Source organism: Alosa pseudoharengus, unplaced genomic scaffold, assembly GCF_046254945.1.
Source record: "Alosa pseudoharengus isolate Yale_2024_CS ecotype anadromous, Long Island Sound unplaced genomic scaffold, YU_APseudo_1.1 YU_APseudo_1.1_scf_8, whole genome shotgun sequence".
In the NCBI taxonomy this organism is placed as follows: Eukaryota; Metazoa; Chordata; class Actinopteri; order Clupeiformes; family Clupeidae; genus Alosa; species Alosa pseudoharengus.
Window position 1 is genome coordinate 40,114,559 of NW_027468870.1, and position 26,117 is coordinate 40,140,675.

The following is a 26,117-nucleotide window of genomic DNA, read 5'->3' on the forward strand; positions in this document are numbered from 1 at the left end:
GCGGAAGTGCGGAACTGCAAAGACTAGCTTATGTACTCATGGCCGTTTTGGGACTCCTCGGCCCGCTTTGAGAAGTAGACTAAACTACTAGGTAACATGTTGAATGAAGATCTCGCTTGGCTCTGTTGTGACGCAGTTTTTTATTCAACACATTTGCGGACAAGGTATGTATTGATATTCACGCGAATCTGCCTGTGGCAGGTGTTTGTGTTTAACGAGGAAATACGTTAAATGACAGGAAAACATCACAAGTCCGTAACGTTAGCTGATGTACAAACTTGGTTTCAGTAGTTAACGTTAACTTACAGGCTGGCTATCTATCCATCCTGACGTTATGAACTTAACGTAACTCAAAAACCTACTCAACTACATTCAACTAACGTTAACGTTGGACTAATGCTAGTATCGATAGGCAGGATAACTTCAGACGAATCTGTACAGTCAGCTAACGTAGCCTACTGTAGCTAATGGTAGCTTCTACTTGGAATGTTGTTGCTTTGCTGACGATAAAGTGGACATGCAACATTGCATGTTCTTAACATAATTTACAAGATTGGTAACCACTGTATAAATCCAAATAGGTTTAACACCGTCTAAGAAGCTGGGTTTAAAATATTACGTTTCTTAAAGTTAGGCTACATTTTTAAAAGATGTGTGGCGCCATCTATAATAGAACAGAACATTACGTCATGATGTTGTTTGGCATTGAAGTTGTACAGTAGTTTCATTAACAGTTGTTTATTCAGGGGAAATTGACTGAGCATTAAGTTATTTTACAGCAAGTTACAAACAAAAGCAATTATCTGCTGGACCAGAGTGGCATGACTCGCCAGCATACCCAAACCTAGCACAGACAGACAAAAAAATTAACAAATAGGCCGAATAAACGGTAACACACATTTTAACTGTTTACTTTAAGTGAGTGGTAGTGACAGGCTGTCAGTCTGACTATGGATTAAAAAAGATAAACTAAAAATATAGCTGCAAGCAGCAATGAGGGGACCAAGCAGACAAGCTGGAGTTGCCATGGCAACTCAATGCTGTTGCATCAGACATATGGCTGTAAGCAGTCACTGAAAGTTTCATGTCTAGCAACCAAAGATTGGCTAAGATATAAGGTCACTTCCTGTTTTACGGTCATGCCGCCAATTTTGATTGGCTATAATGGGCAAACAATTTTGTCAGTGGTAGTAATGCACTGATAAGGTAATGTCTGAAGATGATTTGTGCCAATTTTGGTGAAGTTCAGATAAAAGTTGACCTGTGAAAATGTTTTCGTGTTCCTAGCAAAATCCAAGTTGGCGGGTAGATTGATTAGGGTTACGTCACAAGTAAGCTTTTGTTGGCCTTAGGAACTCCGTAACAGTATTAAGAGTAAGTTTTAATTCCAAACATGTCAACAGTTACAAGCCAAAATGCATTTTTGCTAATTGCTAGAGGTCAAAGGTCTGTCTATCATACTCGGAAACCATGACCACCTAACTTTATGGAGTTGTTTTAAACATAAGTTACCAGTAATACAACGTGTGACGTGTGTTTATGGAGATGAGCTGGATAACGTTAGCTAGCTAATGTTGACATATTATTCAGTTAGTGAATCCAAGTTGTGTTTAATGTTACCACCAAAAATCACCCAGTAAGTTACATGGTTATAATATGAAGCTACCCTGAATGAATTAATTAGATGATGTTTGGCATGATTATTACCGTACGTGTGGCTTGTGAAGAGACTACTTTGGCTGTGTTAGCTAACATTAGCTGACAAATGTTAGCTCCACCATAACACAGCATATTTACGTTAATTAGCACACCAACAATCTGCTAACGTTAACCTACCAGCTGATGGTATGCTCATTTTAGTTTGTTGTAAAAGTTTGTTTTGTTTCTGTTCAGCTGTTCATACCCAGTGAACACAGAACTATGTTTTTATTAGTCTGTCTTTGTGTAGATGTAACATTAAATCAACAATAACATTATTTTGAATCCAAAATGGGTTACTTACGTGGTTTACATGAGAAAACATTGTATGTGTGTGTGTGGCGGGGCTTCAGCGTGGCCAAACCTATTCTTTGTCCAAACCACTGACTTTACTATTGGGTCATTCCACGTCAATTGAACCAGGGCCCACGCACTTAGGTCTCAAAAAATTCTGAAAAAATTACCAGGTGTACCTATGTTATCCAGGAGACACACTGTAAAATTACTCTTATGTAAAATCTATACTTTCCAAGATACAGCCTATTTTACAGGGGGAGGGGGGTGTCGATTTTGGTCGGCCTCTTTTTTTTGTCAAAGTTCACAAGCCCACAGCGCAATAACTAAACCATGTAGGAGGCTCAAATTTTGCTTGCTGGTACATAAATAAGAATAGTATGTAGCAAAATCATCACGCTTGGTCTGGATGATCCTGCATGGTCATAGTTGTCCCTCAAAGTTGATCAAAATTTTATTGGAGTTTTTGGCTGGGCTCTGTTTAGGCCTTCAGAAGACATATTTGTACTCAACATAGGCTCTTGATTTATTTTCCTTACTGAGATAAGTAGAAACACTCTCACAAAAAGCAATGAACAGAAAATAAATCCCTTCAGGGTCTGAAAAACCTCACAAGTCTGAGAAATTATTTTGGTTATCATTTTCAGAGCACCCAAACACCTTGTGGGAATATACAACATATTTTTTTAATATGTTTTTCTTTATTCTCCATGATCCCTTCTTTTTAAAAACACCAATTTGACTTGTCTTATGAAAATCTTTCTTTTTTATTTTCCACCCTGAACATGGGCAAAATGCCCCATTGACATCAATATGTTTTGTGTAGAGTTACCACAGTGCCACCTGTGGTTGTATAGAGTAACCTGTGGTAGCTCTATACAAAACATATTGATCTCAATGGTGCATTTTGCCCATGTTCAGGGTGGAAAGTGAAAAAGAAAGATTTGCATAAGACAAGTCAAATTGGTGTTTTTAAAAAGAAAGGCTCATAAAGAATAAAGAAAAACATATAAAAAAAATCTTTGCATATTCCCACAAGGTGTTTGGGTGCTCTGAAAATGAGAACCAAAATGATTTTTCAGACTTGTAAGGTTTGCTGTTCAGACCCTGAAGGAATTTATTTTCTGTTCATTGCTTTTTGTGAGAGTGTTTCTACTTATCTCAGTAAGGAAAATAAATCAAGAGTCTATGTTGAGTACAAATATGTCTTCTGAAGGCCTAAACAGAGCCCAGCCAAAAACTCCAATAAAACTTGTATCAACTTTGAGGGACAGCTATGACCATGCAGGATTATCCAGACCAAACATGACAATTTTGCTACATACTATTCTTATTTATGTACCAGCATGCAAAATTTGAGCCTCCTACATGGTTTAGTTCTTGCACTGTGGGCTTGTGAACTTTGACCAAAAAAAGAGGCCGACCAAAATCGACACCCCCTCCCTCTGTAAAACTGGCCGTATCTTGGAAAGTATTGATCTTACCTAAGAGTAATTTTACAGTGTGTCTCCTGGGTAACATAGGTACACCTGGTAATTTTTTCAGAATTTTTTGAGACCTAAGTGCATGGGCCCTGGTTCAATTGACATGGAATGACCCTATTGTACATCATGCATAGACGCGAACGCATCTTAAAGTGTGTTGTCAGAGCCCCATGCGTGAATGTAGCCCCTATGTGTTTATTAAACATGCACTTTACCCGCCACTTACGTCAGCGCTATGTACGTCACCAATCACAACCATTTGGCCTCTGCCTTCGAATCGACATGGGAGAAGCAGCAATAAGTTCTGACACCGGAAAGCAAACCTGAGGTAAGATGCAAATGAACCACCTTGCTGACATTATTGTATCTAACAGGATAGCACACTCATTGCAGAGAACTAGACAAAACTGAATTAGCTTGCTATGTAGCTAAGAGATGAGATGAGACTGTCTACATTTAACATCGAAAAGTTGAAAAATCAACAAGGCAGATGTCAGATCAAATCAACCTTTATTGATTCCAGAGAAAGATGTCTTGAATTGAGGATCTTTTCGTTAATACATTTAGTGGTCCAGAGTAAGATAGAGTAGACAAAATCCTTCAGGAATGTCTCTATCTGCAGCTGTAACGTTACGTAACCTCACGTAGGATAATTTGTGATTGTGGTGTTATCCCACCTCCTTGTGGTAGTAAATACTATTGCGAAGTCGTAACACTTCATGAGCATTATGGCTGTAACGATACACCAAACTCACGATTCGGTTTGTATCACGATTTTTGACCCACGGTTCGATACATACCTCGATTTGTTTTTTGTTTGTTTGTTGGGTTTTTTTTTTGGGGGGGGGGGGGTAGACATTTAATTATTTCAATAACCTACCTTGGAACACCAGATGATTAGAATATAATATTGTATATCTGTATTATTTTATCCTGATAACTGATATAAAAAGAGAGAATAGGCCTACTGAATTTCTGATTCATGACAGCACACTTTATGCAGATTAGCCTATAGCCTAGGCCTACTTTCTATTACAACTCTACCTCTTTAATTCAGCTGTCTGGTTGAAGCCTGGAAATATTGTAAACAAAGTAGCATTGGCTAGTTTGTCTTAGTTTACTGGTTGGACTGTGCAGTTTCCCCATGTTTGTTTAAGTTTCAAGGTACTTTTCCTCTGTGACATGCTCATTTGGGAAACATTGGTATTGAGATGATCAATAAACTTGAATGCAAGAGTTTTAAATAAATGTGTGCAGCAGGTTAATGATGCTAATCGGATTCAATAGTAATTAAGGTAGTCGTCTTCTATGCCTCCTTGCTTTCACGATTGTGAATGTTTTATTTGGATTGTGCATGCTGAGTCACGCACGTCCATTGAGCAAGAGACAGAGCGAGGGAGATCGAGGCAAGGAGGGGGGGTTTACTTCTATACTGTTTTGTAAAGTTGCACGCATAGTCTACAATGAAAGCAAGGAGAGGTACAAAATTATGATTTATTTATTTATTTTTGGACAACGTAGGCTACCGGTAAGTAAGATGGGAGATGTGTGTTGCTTATGCGGCCTCGTAAGCTGCAAAGCACTGTGTGAAACACTAGAAAGGGTGTGTCACAATTCTACCTTTTCACATCGTGACACGTGTGGATATGAGTGTCGCGATTTCGGTTTGGAATCGCATATCATTACAGCCCTAATGAGCATAGTATTATCATTTTCATCATACTGTGCCTTCATTTTACAACTAAACACGAGAAAACACTTCTATAACCCTTGAGCCAGCTCCTTACTATGTGATCTCAATGGCAATGCAGCATTTGTTTGCACCTCCAAAAGCATGGCGTACCTGGTTACCTCCCAAAAAACGCCCTTAAACGCCCACAAATACCCGTATGTTTGTGTGAAAGAATGAGTAACAAAATTGACAAGCAGCTGTAAGTAAGCATGCTAAACTCGACATCCAAACAGTATTCTAACCAGGGCTTTGAACCGGTTCAAGGAACGAAAACGAAAACCGGGAACTTTTTGTATTTTACAGGGAACAGAAACGAAACCGGAAACGTTATTATTTTTTATGTTCTGGAACAGGAACACTTATTTAAAAATAATGGTAACCGGTTAATACAGGTTTTATTTCGTTCCTCAAAGTTTTCGTTGCCTAATTAACTAAAAAAAAAAAAGTAATTATTTTCCTGCGCACGTTACCATAACGGCTGAGGTTCACTTCCTGTGTGACATCACATCAGACATCCGCTGACTGAATGGAGAGAGAGCGGTGGATTACAAAGTCTCCACTCCACATCTTAAATAAGAGGTAAATTACGATCCATCGTTAATTAAAACGCTCATTCCAAACACAATATCAATAGCTATATTTGTCGACTCCACGTTAATGATGGACTAGCGAACATTAGGCCTACTGGATGGCCTTTCCCCCGATAGTTGCAATTTGTTTTTGCCCAAGTGGCATAACCACGTGTCTTACGTTTGTGTGGAAATGTTCTCTTTTAACAATAAACTACACATTTGAAATAATTGTAGGCCTATTTAATTATTATTATTATTAATAATATAATTATTATTATGTAATAATGGTTGTAATATTATTACATTTGGTTTAAGCTGGATGAGAAAGATGTGACATAATTCTATAGCATTAAACAGCTGACAGGAACGAAATTAACCGTTCTGGGAACAGTATTTTTTTGTTCTAACCGGTTCGGGAACGTCAATTTATTGGTGGAACTCATAACCGGAAACGTTATAATTCCTTTTCTGTTCGGAACGAACCGATTGGAAAAAAAAATCGGTTCAAAGCCCTGATTCTAACGTTAGCTTTGAGATACTGCTTGATTGCATAACTTAACTTAGAATTGACGAGACTAAACTATGTTGTAATAAGACCTTAGCAGACTTAACTTTAATGCAGCAGTTTTGAACAAATTTGCGTAGCATGGTCACGATGCTAGGCAGATTTAATAGCAATTTAGCCTGCCGTGTTCTATGCAATGCTTCTATGTGGCAACAACAATCCTTCAACAATCGTGAATTTTGTTAAATGCACATGTATGCAGAGGAGGGGCAGCGGGCTCGTTACGAGAGAGACCGGGCGGGGCAAGGAAAGGCTGCGTGCATAAAAAGCGCAGCTCAATGAAAGGATTTTATCTTATCTTTAATTTAAATAGTACAATATAGAACATGTGTGGTGGCCGGTTTTGATTTCGTGGCGCACAGATCTAATCCCACAGATTAGTCAACGTATGGGAAACACTGAAGGTGTAAAATTAAAAATATTTGGCTTATGCTTGACGATTCGACGCACATATTTTGCGTCGACGTCATTGATAACGTCGACGCGTTGTCCCAGCCCTACATCCAACTTTTTATCCATCCATCTTCAAACCATTCACTCATCCACCCATTAAACTATCTATCAACATCCATTAAACAATCTGCCTATCAACATCCCATAAACTTTCTGTCTATCAACATCCATTACACTATCTACATTCAACTTTTAAACTATCTACTCTGTCTCAGGCTTTAAGCATACAATCTGGCTCTCTTAAGACTACAGATCCTGTAGTCTTAAGAGAGGAACAGGAACTGTTTCCTCTGCCCACAACTGTTTCAAAATAGAAGTCTGCACTACAATAATTCCCTATTAAATAATTTAACCATTTAAACTACTCCACTTTTGAACTGTTTAGCCATTCCAACTGTCAGTTATCATCAACTATGACTGCTATGACTCCCGCCAACTGTTTCCTCTGCCCACAACAGTTTCAAAATAAGTCTTCACTAGCTAGTTAGCATAGTTAGCATAACTGTTAGCAAACATTAGCTAAGTTAGCTAAGACTGTCTGAAATCGCGTACTTCTGCACTTACAATACCTAATTTGAGTGAGGGCGTTCACACTGAAAATTCCAAAGACACAAAGGGCGCTGCAAGTCCCCGGATGGTCAAAAAGCTGAGTGTGCAACGCTGGACACTTTTCGGCCTTAACGGACGCCATCTTGGCCAAATAGCGGAAGGGGAGGGAGCGTTTTCAAACTCGTGGTAATCGTGGTTGAAAAAGCTGAAGTAGCAACAGTGGAAAACACACTTTACAGAGGTACAAGCAAGTTATAACATAAACTGTTCATGTTTTGATACAGTATGTCACTGTATGTCACTGTCGAATTGAGGACACCAATAAAGTTATATTTAAATGTTGCGATCGTCATTTACTTGAAGTGCACAGACTTAGTGTTTGATATGAGACAACACTATTCTGCTAAAATTTGCACACTCTGCCAGTAAGCACACATTGCACATAGGGTGCTGCACGAAAGTGTACTGACAAAAGTACGCCAATTGAGACACAGTCTAAGTAACATGGTTGGCATTATTAGCATAACTGCTAGCAAACATTGCCTAAGTTAGCTAAGTAACACTGTTAGCACAGTTAGCTTGTTTACATTGTTAGCATAGTTAGCTTTGTAGCTAAGTTGACTTTCATAACACTGTTAGCATAGTTAGCTAATTAGCAACATTAGTTAAAGTGTAAACTGTCAGTTATCGTCAGCTATCTACCTATACAACGCCATTAAACTGTCTATCTATCAACATCCATTAAACTATCTGCCAATCAACATCCATTAAACTATTTGCCTATCAACATGCATGAAACTATCAGTCTATCAACCACTTTATCTACTTTCAACTTTTAAACTGTTTTAAACTATCAACTTTTATTTAACCAGCATCATTAGTAACCATCTCTGCATTATCTATTTTAACTGTACATGATATTTTACATCACAACTTTTGCATTTTCATGCACTGGTAATTCCTCTGAATTACATTTTCTAGTTGTAATTGTGATTACGTTATGATAATCCTAAATGACGACTGTTTAATAGTATGATAATGTATGCCAGTAATGTCCTACCAAAATGATCTTTTCTAGAATAAGTCAAGTCAAGTCAGTTTTATTTGTATAGCGCATTTAACATGCACAGAGTGCAACCCAAAGCGCTCCACATATAATACATTGTCATTGACACACAGACTAACAAAGACAATAGCGGATGGAGCGGCGTAGTCGCCAGCGTACCCGTGACACCAAGACATACAAGAGAGACAACAAACAAATTAATAAATAAAAAATAAAAATACAATTAGTCCAATTTCCAACCGGCTGAAAATGTCCAAGGGCAATGATGACTCGCGTGAAACTACGCACAGCTGTGTCTCTACAACCGATGCAACGCCAACAAAGTTCTTTACACTCACTGTCAGTCTGGAGATAACGTGAACGTTAGGCCTTGTTAGTCTGGAGATCACTGGAAGCATACCAGTCCGAAAGTCGCGGGCGATCTTGTAGATCAGCAACTCGGTGGACAGCGACAGTTTGTCCGTAATGCAGAGTTCTTCAACGTTAGTCTGCTCAATCCAGACTCCAGGCAGTTGGCATGGCAGCTCACAAGTCAGAAACAGCTCGACGGCCTCGGCAGATCTTTCGCAGAGTAGCTCCAGCTGCTGTCCCGAGAAATCCCCTCGACCAGACAGCGAAGTGCAGCACCGGCTCACAGATGGATGGGAAGGATGTAAGAGGCCCAGGGCAAAAGCTAGCCATAGCAAGCTCCCAATGGACAGACGTTAACAACATCAGCCGACTTGAAAGCAGTAAAAAGGACTAAGAGAATAACACGAAAACTATCAAAAATAATGTAAATAAAGAGAGAAAACATTTAACTAGACAAAAAATAAACATGACATTACATAAAATTAAGAACATTACATAAAAACAAACAAAAACATGATACCAGATGGAGCGGCGTGTCTCGCCAGCGTCCCCGTAACCTAGCAACGTGAGGCAGACTAGCGGCCACCACACATGTTCTATGTTGTACTATTTAAATTAAAGATAAGATAAAATCCTTTCATTGAGCTGTGCTTTTTATGCACGCAGCCTTTCCTTGCCCCGCCCGGTCTCTCTCGTAATGAGCCCGCTGCCCCTCCTCTGCATGTGCATTTAACAAAATTCACGATTGTTGAAGGATAGTTGTTGCCACATAGAAGCATTGCATAGAACACGGCAGGCTAAATTGCTATTAAATCTTCCTATAAGGGATCTAGGAGAGCAGAATGTCCTTAGAATTAACCAGCTTGATGCAGGTGTTCTTGTTGAAGTGTTCTTGGAAATGGGCCTGGTTAAAGCTGGAGCATATATCCTTTGAGTTTTTTTTTTAAATGACAAAAAGGGCCATGCAAGTTGTGTACTGTGCTGCAAAGAAGGCAGCCATGCTCTTTCACACTGTACAACTGGTGGTAACAAATTGAAAAATCTGTGACATCACTACAACGCAGTGTAGCCAAGGAAACAGGAGCATCAACATCTGCTGCAAACCAGGGCCTAGAAACGATAAAGAGGGAAATGCCAGGGAAAACTTCCACCGCCCATTGTGCATCGTATAGCAAATGCAGAGGTAGCAGTGTTGCCAACTATTTCAAATGGAAAGTAGCTAAAGGCAGCTCCAAAAGTCGCTAGATGACGTCACACGCTAATTTGCATATTAATTACGTCAGCACATCGTGCCCCCCCCAAAAAAAAAAAAGAAATAGTGATGGCACTTTAATTCTCCTTTACTCCTGTTTGCTTTTCTCCTACTCATATAGGCAACTTTAAGTTTAACTTTAAATATATTTGATTTAATATACTATTAATGTAATATTAATCGATACACTTTACTTTCTGTATCTTCTCACAGCCTACACCAGAATGAGCATCAGGTGGCTGAAAAGCAGTCATTTCCTTCAACTACTGTATCTGCTTGTACTGCATGTATTTCTTTTCTCACAGGCAGTCATACAACTCAAGAAGTTGAGCGGACTGTTGAGTCACTTGCTACCTACCAGTCACAGCCACCAAGAAATTGTCAGATACAATGTTGATATGTCCTTCCCCAAAGTCAACAACGGAGATTGCGTGGTGGAGTGGTGGGGCATGTGTTTTAGAGGAGAGACAAGTATCCTGCCCTTATCACTCTGGTGAAATGTGGTCTCTCCATTTTTCATGGTCCCAGAGTAGAATCCTTGTTCAGTCTCATGAATGAAATCATTGACGGAAATAATTTTTTGCCACAATAAAAGTTTTTATATATATATAAAAATGTGTCATTTTGTTTTCTTTGTAAATCTCTAAATTCTTTAAGCTATGCACTATTGGCAACAATGTTATTTGCGCAAATTGTTTCGATATTATTTCCCTCTTCGTGCCCCCTTCTCACCTTTTTTACCCCTGACCAGTTTGCATGCCTGATTAAAATTATAATAAATAAAGTCATCCTGGTGCTGGGTAGTTCACTCCACGTCAGGTGGGGGAGAGGAGGGGGCACTGTCCTAAACTATCAACCCATCAAGCTGGGTTACAGAAATAACCTAACATGATTAAAACAACTCCACAAAATGACCCAACTGCCTCAACCCAGCGTTTGGGTTGGAAAAAAAAGTGTAGCAGTGTTTCCTCTAGATTTTCTTTTAGCAGTAGGGGGCAGGCCAGTCCTGCTGGAAAAAAAAACAACTAACTAAATATCAGAAGGTATTACATTATGAATATATTGATTAACAAAATATAATATTTTCTAAGCCTCTATTTAAACACAACACAATGGCTCTTTGACTTATTACTTACACCTTGGGCATTTTTTTTAAGGCTTATACTCATAGGACCTATAGCCTATATCTTAATTTGGATTTATAGCCTAATAATAATAACATGGGTGCGGGGGTGTCTCCCCCAGGATTTTCCTTTTAATTCTGGTTGCTAATCACACTATTTTAACATGATTTGAGAGGGAAGATTCAGGAATAGGCTACTTAAGACAGGCCCAGCTTCTGTCTGACTTCATGTTCACTAAACATGTCACTGCTTATCTAAATGAAAAACATACTGAACAAGTACAAAGTCATAGTTCAGGCTGACAATAGAAAAAACGCTCAGGGGTGCCACGGAATGGTTCTAGGCTTGATCATTTAATGATATATTTGTATATATCATTTTTCTTTTTTAAAGAAATTGACCATAATATCAATCTCAAAATACAGTTGTGATCGAGGGACAGATGCTTTATGGTGAGACAGGGCAGGTGAAAACATTGTTTTTTCATGCACTGGCCAATTTTGAGATTTTGGGCATTTTATTCCTAAAACGGGGCAAAAATCAATTTTTTTAAAGCTATTGACAGTATACTCTGATTTACAGGACAACATAAGTAGATATCTATAAATCCCTCTGTATTTTTCCCATCTAATATGTAAACACAATGAAATAATAATTTTGAACCTGGCTTTATCCAAAGCTCAGATTTTGTGTTTTAAAATGTATGCAAATTAGCACATAGGCCTATTCAATAAGATAATGCCTAATTTGCATATTTAAACATTAAGTTACAGAAAACTTGTAATACATTTTTTTTTCTTATATTAATGTAAGTAATCAACTGGGGAATTTTCATAGTGATATAGTTAAAAAGTTTATCCTGTTCATCTGTATTGTCTCGCCTTTTAAGGCCTATTCCTGATATTTCTGTTCATATTCTGTTCACTATTTTGTCAAAAGTTCTATTAAATGAGTTGAATTAAAGAGAATGGTTTCTTTGAATAAAACAAAAATGAGATAAATCTCACCTTCTCATAGTATAATAATAAAAGCAGTTATGGCCTGTCCAACATATCACAAGGTTAAATAAAATGGTATGAAGTACAAATACTGTAATGCACAAAGGAGGTTGAGAGTAAAAAAGTATAAAAATAGGGGTGCCGTGGATGGAGAGAGATATGTTTAGGGGTGCCGTGAGCCAGAAAAGTTTAGGAACCACTGAAGTAGAGAATGGTACTCCTCAAGGGAGTGTCATTCGTCCTTTGTTATTTTCAGTAGTGATAAATTATGTGTTTAAAGATGTTGGATGCTTAGTGATGTAGCTCTGTTTGCAGATGATGGAGCCATATGGAAGAAGAGTATGAATGTGGAATATGTTAATAAAATGCAACAAGCAATAAATAACATTAAAAGGTGGGCATTTGAATGGGGATTTAAATTCTCGGTGGATAAATCAAAGATCATGTTTTTTACAAGAAAGAAAATAAATCCAGATTTAAAGCTTAAGATATATGAAAAATAATTAGAAAGAGTAGACTCCTTTAGTAATTAGGTCTTATTGCATGGGCATTTCATGGGGTGTAAGTTATGAAAAGTTATGAAAACTATTTATATTGGATTAATGAGGTCAGTCTTTATGGATGTTTTGTATATGGGTCTGCTTCTGCAACTCAGTTAATTAAATTGAATATGATACAATATGCTCTGAGATTATGTTATGGGACATATAAAACTATTCCTGTTGCTACAATCCAGGTGGAGATGGGACAGATGACTCTTAGCTATTAAGAGAGCAGCTGGTCCTAGTTTATTGGGCAAACTTGAAGGGTCATATATTTGTTACATCAAAAAAATAATATCTCAATATTTTTTTTGATTTTCCTAATAACGATAATTAGTCGATATCCTTTAAAAATGTAAAAGTCTGAGTTACTTTACAACCCATTATTTATGAATAGCAGCATTATAATAATAACCAATAACCTGTGACTTTTCAACCAAATTAACCAGCATATTGTCACGCTATGACACGGACACATTTCCCACTCACTTGTGTGTGTGGCAAGCATGGTCTAGCCAGCTACATTAGTTGAGTTTCCCAAGAGAAACTCTGAAGCTGAAAGTTCCTTACTAACCTTTACTATAAAACTAAGCAGACCAACAGAGTACACACTCAGTTATTTCCTTTGATGTTTAAGAGCAATTATGTAGGCTAGCATTACAAGTTACAGAATAGAAATTAGTGTGTTAGCTTATGGCTAATGTGCTAATGAGAAATTCCATAGAGACGTATTAGATAGATATTTAGAGAACCCTTCAGTCCACTAACAAAGATTTACATAAGAAGAGTTTTTTTGTTTACAAATGACTATTAAAATGCTGAAAGGCAAATGTTTTTTTCTCCATATAATACCATATAGGAAAAAAACATGACTGCTTAACTCATCAATGTCACGTAAGTAAAAAAAAGTGTAACTACGCACTCGTCAGCTAGCACGAATTCTCCCCTTCACTTAAATCTGTCATTTACGTGCAATGTAGGGAGTTACGTGTTTTGAGAGGAGCAACCCCAAAATCTGGGCGTTTCTTATTTATACAAGTCTTGAGCGCATTCTGCCACTGACTTAAGCACCTTTCCAGCTACGCATTCCCAAATCTGTATTAAGGGTGAGCGCCACTACAAGGTGAAACAGCATAGTGCTAGATGTCGGCTGTTGGCCTAGTTTTAAATGCATGCAAGTTACACAGAATGTTACAAATTAACATTCCAGTATCATCTACAAAAAAGGTTTTATTAGGCTCAATTAGACAAGACCAGAGGTATTGTATTGAGCAGCATAGTTTATATTCTCCTGTCTCTTGATTCGTTTGTAATGGAGGTTGGTATTGTTATGCCAGTTTCTCCACTGTATTTGAAGTTGCAGGTATCAGTCTACTACAGAATCGTTAGCATAGATAAATTGATATTATGAGAAGCAACACTGAGTTTTTTTAAAATTAGGAATCTACAAACCTCAAGCAAGGGGGCGGCCGTGGCCTACTGGTTAGTGATTCGGACTTGTACCTGGAGGGTTGCCGGTCCGAACCCCGACCAGTAGGAACGGCTGAAGTGCCCTTGAGCAAGGCACCTGGCACCAAGGTCACTGCTCGCCGAGCACCGCTGTTGTTGCAGGCAGCTCGCACTGCGCTGGGATTAGTGTGTGCTTCACCTCACTGCGTGTTCACTGTGTGCTGAGTGTGTTTCACTAATTCACGGATTGGGATAAATGCAGAGACCAAATTTCCCTCACGGGATCAAAAGAGTATATATACTTATACTTACTTATACGTCTTGACTTTATAAACAAACCTCAAAGCAAAAATTAAATCAATTCTTTGTTAGGCTGTGTGATGACGCACCATTTTACTGTAGGCCGTTCTTTATTCAGTTCACGATGCAAAGACTGGTTTGTGTTTTTTCTGGATTTAAATGGCATTCAGAAGGTCAATAAGAAAGTCCGTGTTCCACATTTTCATATAAACCTAAATTAACGAGGTGGTGGATTAGTCTGGTCTATTTTAAATAAATCACGCATAAGGCCGCCTTGATTTCGAACTTATGCGCTGTGGGTGTGACAGAAGCGGGAATGGGAGAATACGCGTAACTAAAAAGTGTTTAACTGAAGCACATAAAAAAGGGCTTACACATGATTTACGCGCAAATGAGACAATTCCCCCCTAAGTAACTGCGCAAAATAAACATTAGCCTAGGCTACTGTGTGTCAGATCATGTGAGTTGCTCTGCTGCATCCAGGGTTTTCTCCCGCTTCTGCTGCATGCACCTCCTGATTTAGTGAATGTATGAGGCTTCAATGCATGTGTATCGAGTGTTTTCTCCCTAGTAATTCAAATACTCGATAATGTCAATTTCCACATTGTTAAAACAACAGTCACAATATTATCGTAGACGACATATATTGCACATCCCTAGTGTCAGATTGACGCCAGTTAGATAATGGAAATGATGTGTTATTTTTGTTTGTTTGTTTGTTTTTGAATGTTCCACTCATCTTGCTCTTTCTTTGTCTCTCACAGTCCTCATTTTCTTCTTTGAAGCTATGCCTGTTGTGAAGCCTGCATCCACCTGGACTTCAGGGTCCCTTAAGGAGCTGAAAACAAATCTGCAACAAGAGAAGGGTGCTGTTGTGAAAGTTTACCGTGGCAACATAATGACAGTGCATGTCCCAACTGTAGCAGAATACCAGCGTGTATGTTGGGAGTTTGCCACTGACAACTATGACATTGGCTTTGGTGTATACTTTGATTGGTCACCAATCACCAACTATGCCATTACTGTTCATATTAGTGAGTCCAGTGATGATGAAGATGAAGAGGAGCAAGAAGGTAAGAGGAAATGTATTATGTTACATACTTAATTTTGAAGGTATTTATTTTTGAAGGCCTCAATATTTATTCTATAACATGCTACATTTTCAGTCCTATTGCACCCTACCCGCCAGACCACATGTTTTTTTTTTTTTCAACTTTTGGGCATGTTCTTTGATAAAACAGAAAAGTCATATCTATGCTTTTAGACTGTCTACAGCAGTGTTTCCCAAACTTTTTTCCTGGGGACCCACTTTTTAAAAATAACAGACTATCGCGACCCATTTCACTTCAGATCTATCATGCAACCGGCATGCAACCACCAATATTGTTTCAAACTTTTCTTGGGGATATCATGCTACGCAGTCGTCGTTGCATTGCAGACAAATGGATCCATAACACCGTCAATTATGTAAACATAGCAAATAACTCAAGTCGTTATATTGTGGTTGTGGTGCCTATTTGTGAGGTTTCTTTATTTGGAACGTTGAATCCGCATTTTCCTCTGGAGGTAAACGTTTCTTTGTAGGCCGTATACCAAGGCTGTGTATTGATGTAATGACAAGCTATGTTGTAAGAATGTGAAATTAATAAATATCAGAACAATGGTCAAAACGATAATGTCAATAGTCAAACGATAATGCGCCTGTACTGTAGCCTAGTAGATCCATGGCAGGCGCCCCACAGAAATGTTTCATTTTGCGAGTGAGATATCCACGCTGTCCCCTCTGCGACGCGTTCGCCCCCCAGAGCTACTCTAAATGCAAAATTGCACAGAGGGACGTGACTTTGGTAAACAAACTATATCCTAATAGAAATAGCTTTCCTGGCTAAATGGTATAAGTTAGGCCTATTCGACAACATAAATTGTGCTGGCGACCCAAATAAAATCTCCTGCGACCCACCCGTTTCTTTGGGAAACACTGGTCTACAGGGTGGTATTCAGTTGCCACAAACAGACACATTGGATTTGCACCCCATGTTGTACTTCCAGAAGAGTTATAAAGACTATGTAGACCAGGGATGGGCAACGTTGATGATAGAGGGCCACAACATTTTCTTATCGTTGTCAGCGGGCCAGATGTTACCGTGCACGTCCACAACTGGGATATCAGGAATCAGGAGTAGGCTATTGAATATATAGTATGTCTGTACGGTTTATTAAACCAACATGCATTAATTTAATATTTTCTATACTCAAATGTGTATTTTTAATATTGCTTCTATTCACCAATGAACTTGAAATAAAAAAAAACAACAACATATTACACATTTACAATAAACCTTTTTTCCACTGTAATGGGTAATAATGACTCTTGTAAAAGGGCTCTTTTGTTAGTGTATATTTACCAGGGTTGTAAAATTCTGTGACTTTTCCCTGGCAAAAATCCTGAATTTCCATGACCAATCGGGATATTAAAAAATGATCATTGAAAAAACAGGTAGGGCTAAACACCAATGCTGCGTGTAAATATATTTGTATTACTTTAATGTATTTTGGCAAGTCAATTTTAAACTCCTACAACAAAATTCCCTGATATTCCATGACTTTGCCCCCCAAAGATAGAATTCCCTGACGTTCCATGTCAGGAATAGACTTTAATGCTGATGATATTCCTGAAATTCCATGACCCGTGGGAACCCTGCTTTACTTTGTGGTCGGCTACAACAGCGGCTCTAGCAGCTCCGATAGCCTGCTTTTAGTTGAAATCTTTCATGGCTGATTTCGTTTCTAAGTATAGCCTACTAAACACATGAGTTGACTTTGAATTCTGCTGTTTCCCACCGTGTCTGAAATGTACAATTCTGAGTTTTCTTTATAAACCGCTCTCTGTATCTCTTCCTTTCTTACTGTAGTGAAGAAAGCTCTCAACTCCTCTGGATTTTTTTATAGAGGAAGCGCCCCTATCGGTGGAACCTATCATTACAATAAGGATCCGGTTCAGATGTGGTTAAAACCACGGTGAAGCGAACATTTTAATGACATTTCAAAATTGATCCCGGGCCGCAATAAATGAGGGGGAGGGCCACATGCGGCCCGCCAGTTGCCCATCCCTGATGTAGACTATGTGTGCAACTTTACCAAACAGTGTAGAAGTAAATCCCCTCTCCTTGCCCCACTCTCGCTCGCTCTCCCTCCCTCTCTCGCTCAATGGACATGCACGACTTGGCCTGCACAATCCAAATAAAATATTCACAATCGTGAAGGTAAAGACGCATCTACATCTTGCTTCTGACAGCACCATCGTCATTCACTGTGAATGGTGCTCCCCATGACCTGAAGTAAAGATCATTATCAATGACATAAAACCGGAAAGACGCCATTTTAAGGTGAGAGAGGCTGTTGTGTGAGCTCGCTGATGTTGATGTGTGCACTCGCTGTAGGCTACATAAGGAAAATGTCAAAAAGGAAATGTAAGCGAGCACAGCTTGCGAGCGAACACAAGTGGGCTGAAATGAGAGCTTTCATCTGAAGACGAACTGATTCTGAAAAGTCTAAATGAACTGCCCGTTACATATTGCGCACCGCAACGAGTTAGTATAGCTGTATAACTTATGCATGTGAGAAATCTTTCTCACATATGAAAAATATAAAGACAAACCTGCACTCACGTTTAAATGATAAAAGCCTCAATGCTTGCATGAAACTTCACCTCACTGAATATGAGCCAGACTACATCAGCAAGACTATGCAGCAGAAGTCGCATTAATCTCTGGTAAGCCTAATGTTCAATTTCGCCAATGACATGTCAACGATAATTGAGTGTTGTGTTATTAACTATGATGTTACTTTACATACCAAAGGACACTGGGAAAATAGGGGGTGGTGTTGTTCAGCCTACATGGGAAGCCTAGAAAGGCCTACTTATGTCATTTCCATTTACATTTCAAGTTACTTACACATTACTATTAAAACTAGAAGAAAATCTATTTGAAAAAAACTTGTTAAAAATCAAATTAAATAAATAGTTAAATAAAAGTCACTGTAAGTTAAATATCCAAAGGTTTTCTTGTAACGTGGCTCTTTACGTGTGTAAAGACTTGTAAGGTCTTTACGTGGCTCTTCTGAGATTAAAAAGAATAAATTTGCAAAAAAGGTCCCCGACCCCTGCCATAGCCTGATGAGCCAAACCCACATTAAGATGTAGGGTCTGGGAACTCACCTTTGGCAGTGCTCAATCCGAGGGGCAGGTAAAACGGTTGTCTTTCAAATTCCCTCTGCACGCAATAGGATAGTGCTACAACCCATGAGTTCCATGCGTTTTCCCACCAGCGGAGCTAGATGGTAGATCAAACTTTTGCCAAATAAAAAAAAAAAAAACTTAACTCGAGTCGCGACCAAAGCCGATTCAAAGACCGCTGTTCACCAGCAGCAGCATCCATCTTCTTTGTTTTCAAGTAGCAGTGAATTCACGTGGAGCCGTCGCAACTCTCCCGTCATTATGTTAAGCCCACCCACCAACTCTACACAATGTGATTGGCCTGACTTGAGTGTGGTTTTTCTAGCTCTCAAGCCAATGGAGAGTTGCTTGACTACCCTGGCTGCAAATTACATTTGCTGCCGCTAGGGTGCTTCTAGATTTCTAGGCTAGAACAACCATAGACTACAATCAATCAGTGTCAGTAACACAATAAATCAGTCAATCAATCCAATAATGTAGGCTGATGAATTGTAATCAGTGTTCCCACAGGTCATGGAATTTCTGGAATATCATGGAATTTTGGGAAGTCTATTCCAGACATGGGAAGTCAGGGTATTCTATAATTTTCGGGGCAGTCATGGAATATCAGGGAATTTTGTTGTAGCAGTTTAAAATGTACGTACCAAGTATTTCCAAGCATAACTGGTGTATATCTGGTTATTGGCTTTACTGCTTGATTGAGTAGCCCATCTTTGTTTATTCAGTGCCCATTTATTCATCCCCCGCTCTTAAAAGGTAAAAGATTCTTGAATGCTATATGGCTGCTTGGAAATCATTGGTCGGTATTGTACCATTCATTAAACAGTAAGTCGTAGAAATTCAGGGGGGTGGTTTGTCAGGGAAAAGTCGTGGAATTTTACATTTGACTTAGAGTGGCAATCCTGCGTAATACTATGGAAGCGCATTAAAAAAAACATTGTTTCATTGTGTAATTTAATTAATTATCTTGTTAATTCAGAATAAAAACAGACAATGAATCTGTTAATTCAGAAAAAAAAAAACAGGCAATGAACCTGTTAATTCAGAAAAAAAAACAGAGGGCTCTGTTTTTCTGAATTAATGTTTCAGAAATTCATATATGCCTTCATATTACTGTTATATAGCATGTTACATAACTTGTACTTCTTGCACTGAGACCATTCAAATTATACTAAACATGAATATGTATGTCATTTCCCTTTTAAGAAATACATTTTAAACTTGAACTTCATGCACCTAAGGAAGAGTGGGGGTGAGAAAGCACAGCAGAACAGCACTGCCGTGCAGGGATATTCAAGACCTCCTTTATCATTTGGAGAAATATCTTGAGTCAATTTGGTTGTTTTTTCGAAAAAAAATTATTTATCTATTAGTTATTTTAACAGTAACTCACAAAAGCCTAAGAGAAACCAAGGCAGAAAGTATTAATGGAGTAACTCAGAAAGAGTTAAGGTTCTTTCCTTTTGTTTTAGGGCGCTGAAGTTGAGTCTGTTAAGGTAGTCTGCCTTTGTTTAGCTGTGCACTGAAGTTTAGTTAAGGTTCTCAAAGTGAAGAGCCTTGTCATGGCACTTTATTTGTTGGCAGATAATACAAAGGCAGAGTACAGTAACTTCCCAATAAGGGTCAAAGGTCCAGTTTGAGCCCAATATTTTTTTATGTATAGACTTATCCAGTGTTCTACCTATAATACATTTGGCTGGACAACAAAGAAACTAAAGTAATTTTTCTCAGTTTCACACTGAGAAAACAATGAGTTCTCACTGTAAACCCATTCAGAGACAAAGGACCCTATTTTAGCGATCTAAAACACATGGTCACTAGCTAATAGCTTAATTAAATTTAGTGGGTTGTCCACATTGGGAGTGGTTTTATTATCAAACGTCGGGCAGATGGCGCAACAAGGCGTTCCTATGTGTCTTAATCAGTCATGGGTGCGTTTTGGGCGTAACATCATTTAAACCAATGAGAATGACATCTGTCATTCCCTTTAACAGCAAGCAACGCAACTTCAAACAGCGCATCGGTATTTTGATAGTCTGCGGCGCATTTAAAGAAACCTGTTTGGACTCGAGGCCGTATGAACAGGTATTCCACTAAACAATGCTTGACTAAAACCTAGCAGAATATAGCCTATGCATCTGCACTCGTCTATTATTTGAATTCATTGGAAAAGTGAAACTAACTTTACCGTGGTGTCAACAACAAAACAGTTATACACAGTTAATTACTTTCACTATTGACTGATAATGGGTAGAGATGCACCGATTGGAATTTTTGGGGCCGATTCCGATTTTAGCTGATTCCGATTTCATTTCTTTTAACCACTTTACAGCATACACAAATAGTTATTTTCTTTTTTTTTTTTTTAATAGAACAGGTTAATATAGAAATTTAATCAACTTATCAAAAATGGAATGGCTGTTAAAAAAAATGTAACCGGTGAGCAGAAAAGTGGGAGTAGGCTATCACGCAAACACAGGGGAGGAGAAATGCTAATAGCGATTGATTAGGTACTCCACCATATGAAAACAGCGCACGTCTATTTTGCGGTGAAAAACTAAAATCCAAATTCTGGTTAAATGCATCAATTATAGAAACTTTCAGAGACAGCTGATTCAGTATTCAGAGCATCAGTTTTCTTCATTGTAAGCTATGTCAAAAGCAACTTTAACTTTTGTTTGCCTTTCTAATAGACTATCGTATGTTCACTTTCTCAACATCCACTAATCTGCTAGACCAGGGGCGCCTGCAGGAATTAATGCTATGGTACGCACCCCCCCCCCCCCCCCCCCCCCCACCCCCACCCCTCGGGCAAAAAATGTTTCACTCGTGGACAATATTTGTCCGTTTCCCGGTTTACATAGCATAGCAACATTCACATGCAATAATACAACAACAACGTCTTCAATGACCTATTCATTTGGACAACTTGATACAGCCCTATACAGGCTAAAGTTACCTTTAGTTTTGTTCTAGCTTACCGTGACGTCTGGCTTTAAACAGCTGTCTAATGCAGTCTAACGTTCTGACAAGCAATTGCCTACCTTGTTCTTGCCCATCTGGAATAACTCCTAGCTTTGCTGCATCCATTCTTTCTGTTTTCGTTGTTTAAACTTGTGATATCCATGATGAGTATTGAGTTAGTGAATTATCTCAACATTGTGTGCTGATAATATAGATAGCCGAGTAAAAGAAAACAAGTAGCCTAGTTGCGTGCCTGCGTGCGTATTCTCTCTCTCCTGCTCAAACAAAATGTGTGCGCGTTAATTTTGATAACGTGTTCACTAACTTCAATAGAAAATTGTAAATTGTAGCCTGATGGCATGCTAATAGGATACTGTCCATAGTTGGGAAGGTATGGTGGGCCAAAAACACACACACACACAGGAAATTTTCTCTTGTTGAGTAGCCTGATGGTACGCACAGTGCGTACGGACGTACACCTGCAGGCGCGCCCAGCTAGACGATGGTATTAAGGCATAGTCCAACGTGCAGTAAATAGTTTGAGCATTTGTTTTATTTTTTTTAAGTACTACAGTACTTAGTAAAATTAGTAAGGGCTATGTGCTATGATTTGTTTTCAGCACAGTGTTAAAGGGGTTATAGAACCCCTTACCGTAAATGGGCCAATCTCAATGAAGTCACATACTAACGTCAAACTCCGAGATTGCACTTTTGGTACTCCACCGTAATGTACATACACCAGCACATCTGAGCTCAGCTAAGTCCCACCTTCCTTACTGTTGCTACTTGCTAGGTTTAGCAATAGCAAACCTTTAGACTTATTAAGTATTAAAACTCACAATTCTGATTATTGAAAAACATGAAAAATACTCCTTCAACAAGTCTGGGAACAACAACCATCAATCATTAGCCATTTTTCCAATGTCTGCCAACTAGCTAAGTTACTGCCTGGGAACAATAGACAATAGAGTGCTTAGGGTTAGCTTAGTGTGCTATTAACCCATAGGTAGTAAATGGGATACCCACCTAGCTACCTATGCTAGCTAACTTCGCATTAAAGTAGGCAAACAAACAAACAAACACAATTTCTCGTGTGGTGGACATTTTATTTTAAAAATTATACTGTGTGTCTTTGAGAACTTGCATATAAATCCATATTTTGAGGTGGCATTGCACATATGTAGTGAAAGTATAAGAGCACACACATTTTCCCACTCCATATATATTCATAGACAAAACTCTCCCTTTTCCTTATGCCTCGCTCAGTGGCTGAGACTGAAACAAACTAAACTGATAGCCTACAGCAGTGCAGTATCAAACTAAACTGCCACTGAGAGAGAGTAAAGCTTGCGTCACTTTGGCCGGCTGAGCAAATAATACTGAAATTACAAAGCAGCACTCAAATCATTACAACCTCATTTAGGAGTGGCCTAGATGGTTGGACAGCATAATAATTTGTAGATTTCTTACAGATTTCCTTATGGATTATATGGTTTGGTACTTTGTGAGACTTAAACTGTTAGTGAGTATCTAAACTGGGTTATGGTTATGCTAACTTGTGTCTTGCCTGTAATGCTACAATTACGACAGTAGAGAAAACATATAAAATTCAATACTTGACACATTTAATTCCAATCTTTGAGTAATATCTCATTCTAAGTCCTCCGATTCTGGGTCAAACATGTACAGCACAATGTGTATGTCTATGGGTCTATCACTCCAGTAAATAGGTTCACTAAACATCTCAAGTTAAAGATTCAGGTAGAAGCTGGAGCCTGTGTGAGTACCGTGGTCATTGGCTGCTAGGAAATGAAGTATACATGCGGATGCCAGAAAACCATGAAGGGGTGCTAGATATCTGCTAAAATGGACCATTTTATTTTATTCCAATGGCCTTGTAAATAACATCTTCACATTTTTTGACAGACCAAAGTTTGTAATAGTTGTGTCCAAGAGGAAAAGGCATTCACATACAATGTAGTTTTGTTTCTTTTTGTTTCTTATTTACTTAAGTAATCATGACACATTTTTGTCTCATTCCCCAGAACTAGCGAACGTTGCTGATGTTGAAAAAGGATGTAAAGTGACTGTCAACACAAACTTGGGAGAGATTCTGCCAATGTATCGACAGGACAGTCACCATGCAGTCCAAGGTGGCAGCCATGAATTTCCTGGGGAGGGCACCTATCTTCTTAAGTTTGACAACTCCTATTCACTTTGGAGAAACAAGACTTTGTACTACAGAGTGTACTATAGTAACTGAAGGTAAAAGCACAAGATGGTACAGTGGCTTACAAAAAGTATGCAATCCCCCTAAATATAATTACCATTTCCACAATGATAAAAGACATTTACACATGATTTCCCAGTTTTTCTCATTGTTTTAGGAAAACACTTATATTTCAGTACATTTTGAAGGCAAAATGCATGATTTCTCTGCTAATGTTTAATTTTTGAAATGAAAAACAACATATACTAGTTGCATAAGTATTCAAACCCCAATGTTTTAGAGTTCAAGATTCAGACAGTGTCCATGCCACGTTCGGGTCCGCATGCCCATGGGGACCCAGGTTCGAGTCATTTTCCAATCTCTCTATTTGCTTCCTGTCTCTCTTCATTGTCCAAGTAAAGGCAAAAAAGACCAAAAAATATACTTAAAAGAAAAAGATTCAGGCAGATGACACATTGGCCAAATCTTGATGCCCCCTTTAAAGTCTAAGCCCTGAACCCTGAAAGACTTAACTGACATCCATTTATAAGTGATTGAATTTGAGTGGCTGTAAGGGTTCAAAATGCTACGTAAGGGATCAAAACAGCAATGGGACAGCACCTGTGACCTATCGTTAAATTGACAGCACCAAAAATATGGTGTTTTTCCCATTTTATGGCAGTGGTTTACTGACGTGTTTTTAAGCTTCCTTTGGGTAACTCCGCTTCATGTCACAATACTATGAATTGATGGTAATTCCCTTGAGTAAGGTCTGCATAGATGCCAACTTACGGAAAGGGCACAGAAAGGGTGTGAGCGACCCCCCATGCACTTCACAAACAATAGGCGTTCCTATAGATGGGTTGCTGTATGATGGAGGCAGTGCGGCTGCTCTAACCTTTTAACATTGCCACAGAAATGAAAATGTACATGCAACGGAGCCATTCTGCAGACGCAGCACCGGCAGTGTGTTTAAGTCGTAAGACAGGTCATCCTGTATTGGCAGAAATTCATTTTTTTGATTGATTTGATTTTGTGGAAAAGAAATAATAGGAAAACAGAAAAAGGTAAAAGGAAGAAGCATTTACAAACAGTGCATTCTGTCTGTCACATTTTATTTTGTATTGAACTTGTACCTAACTCTCCGTCCATTTATGTTCCGCTTAAGGTATAATGCCAATGTATTCACAGTTGTAATGAGCAAGAAAATCAGATACAAACCATTTTTTCCCCTTTGTACCGGACTGTAAGCATATTGAATTTCATTTCTGCTGTTAAGTTGGACATTTTAACAAGGTGGTGTATGGAAATCACTTTTGTAGCCAACTCACAGTGGACATTCGAGGAATTGTAGGATTGTAGGACCATTATCCATGGCACAATGGCAAAGCAACACAGAGGTTGCTTAAAATAAGTAACATATTATAGAGTGGCCCAGTCCAAGCCTAGCCTGGCTATCCCCACCTAGATCTCCTTTCAGGGAGATGGGCTACTAGTCTTGAACACCATAGTTCACTAACGTTTCCATTGGTCGGCAGATTACCTGCCCGATCAGCGACCAAATCAAAAATTATTTACTGCAGAGGTAGGCCCACATACATTGTTTCCTGACTGCCAATGCTGTTTATTGTCAGTTTGTCAAGTTTAGGCGAAGTAGGAAGTGATATTATGAATACCTGATCAATGTGATTGGTTAGGCTGGACCAATGATTTCAAAGTTAGTGCAAAGTCTACACCTGTCATGATGCAAGTTTGGGAAAGGTTTCCTAATCGTTATTCACTTTGTGAATGAGTTTGGTTTACCAGTCTAGTCCAAGTTTTTTTGGGAAATAAACTCCATAAATAACCATTCATTTGTAATTGTATGCCTCCTCCAAGGGCGTAGGTTTGGTCTGAGCTTTGGTGGGGGGACACTACCCACTAACCCCCCCCCACAAAAAAAACCACTCAACTCTTTCACCAGCCACTATAGATATATAAAATGATTAAAATGTGCTACTGTCCAACTATGTCCATGATTAAAATGTGCTACTGTTCAACTTGATCTAACTACACTGTGTAGCCTACATAATCTGATTTTATGTAGGCTACAGATATGTAGGCTATATTTAACATTTATTTTCTATTTGGTCTGTTATGAAATCATGCCTATTTAAGCACAGCGCAGTTTTAAGAAACTTAAATACATGCATGCTTAGCATTTTGTGAAAAGAAATCATTAAGGCTACATTGACAAACTCTTAACCGTGAGCTGCCTGTATATTCTCTGATTGTAATA

At 38.7% G+C, this 26,117-nt stretch overlaps 1 protein-coding gene across 1 annotated transcript; it reads left to right on the plus strand.

Moving 5' to 3' along the window:
- On the plus strand, positions 1-25,771 carry tmed8 (transmembrane p24 trafficking protein 8). Its single transcript, XM_076274645.1, has 3 exons — positions 1-164; positions 15,194-15,502; positions 23,676-25,771. The coding sequence occupies exons 1-3, from the start codon at positions 104-106 to the stop codon at positions 23,891-23,893; spliced, it is 588 nt and encodes a 195-aa protein (XP_076130760.1). The 5' UTR covers positions 1-103; the 3' UTR covers positions 23,894-25,771.
- The last annotated feature ends 346 nt before the right edge of the window (positions 25,772-26,117 follow it).

What these genes read in the sequence shown, in the direction of transcription:
- tmed8 (XM_076274645.1), top strand. Translation starts at nt 104, where the DNA reads ATGAAGATCTCGCTTGGCTCTGTTGTGACGCAGTTTTTTATTCAACAC. An exon ending in TCAACACATTTGCGGACAAG is followed by an intron (nt 165 to 15,193) that starts GTATGTATTGAT and finishes TGTCTCTCACAG; the next exon opens with TCCTCATTTTCTTCTTTGAA. An exon ending in AGATGAAGAGGAGCAAGAAG is followed by an intron (nt 15,503 to 23,675) that starts GTAAGAGGAAAT and finishes CTCATTCCCCAG; the next exon opens with AACTAGCGAACGTTGCTGAT.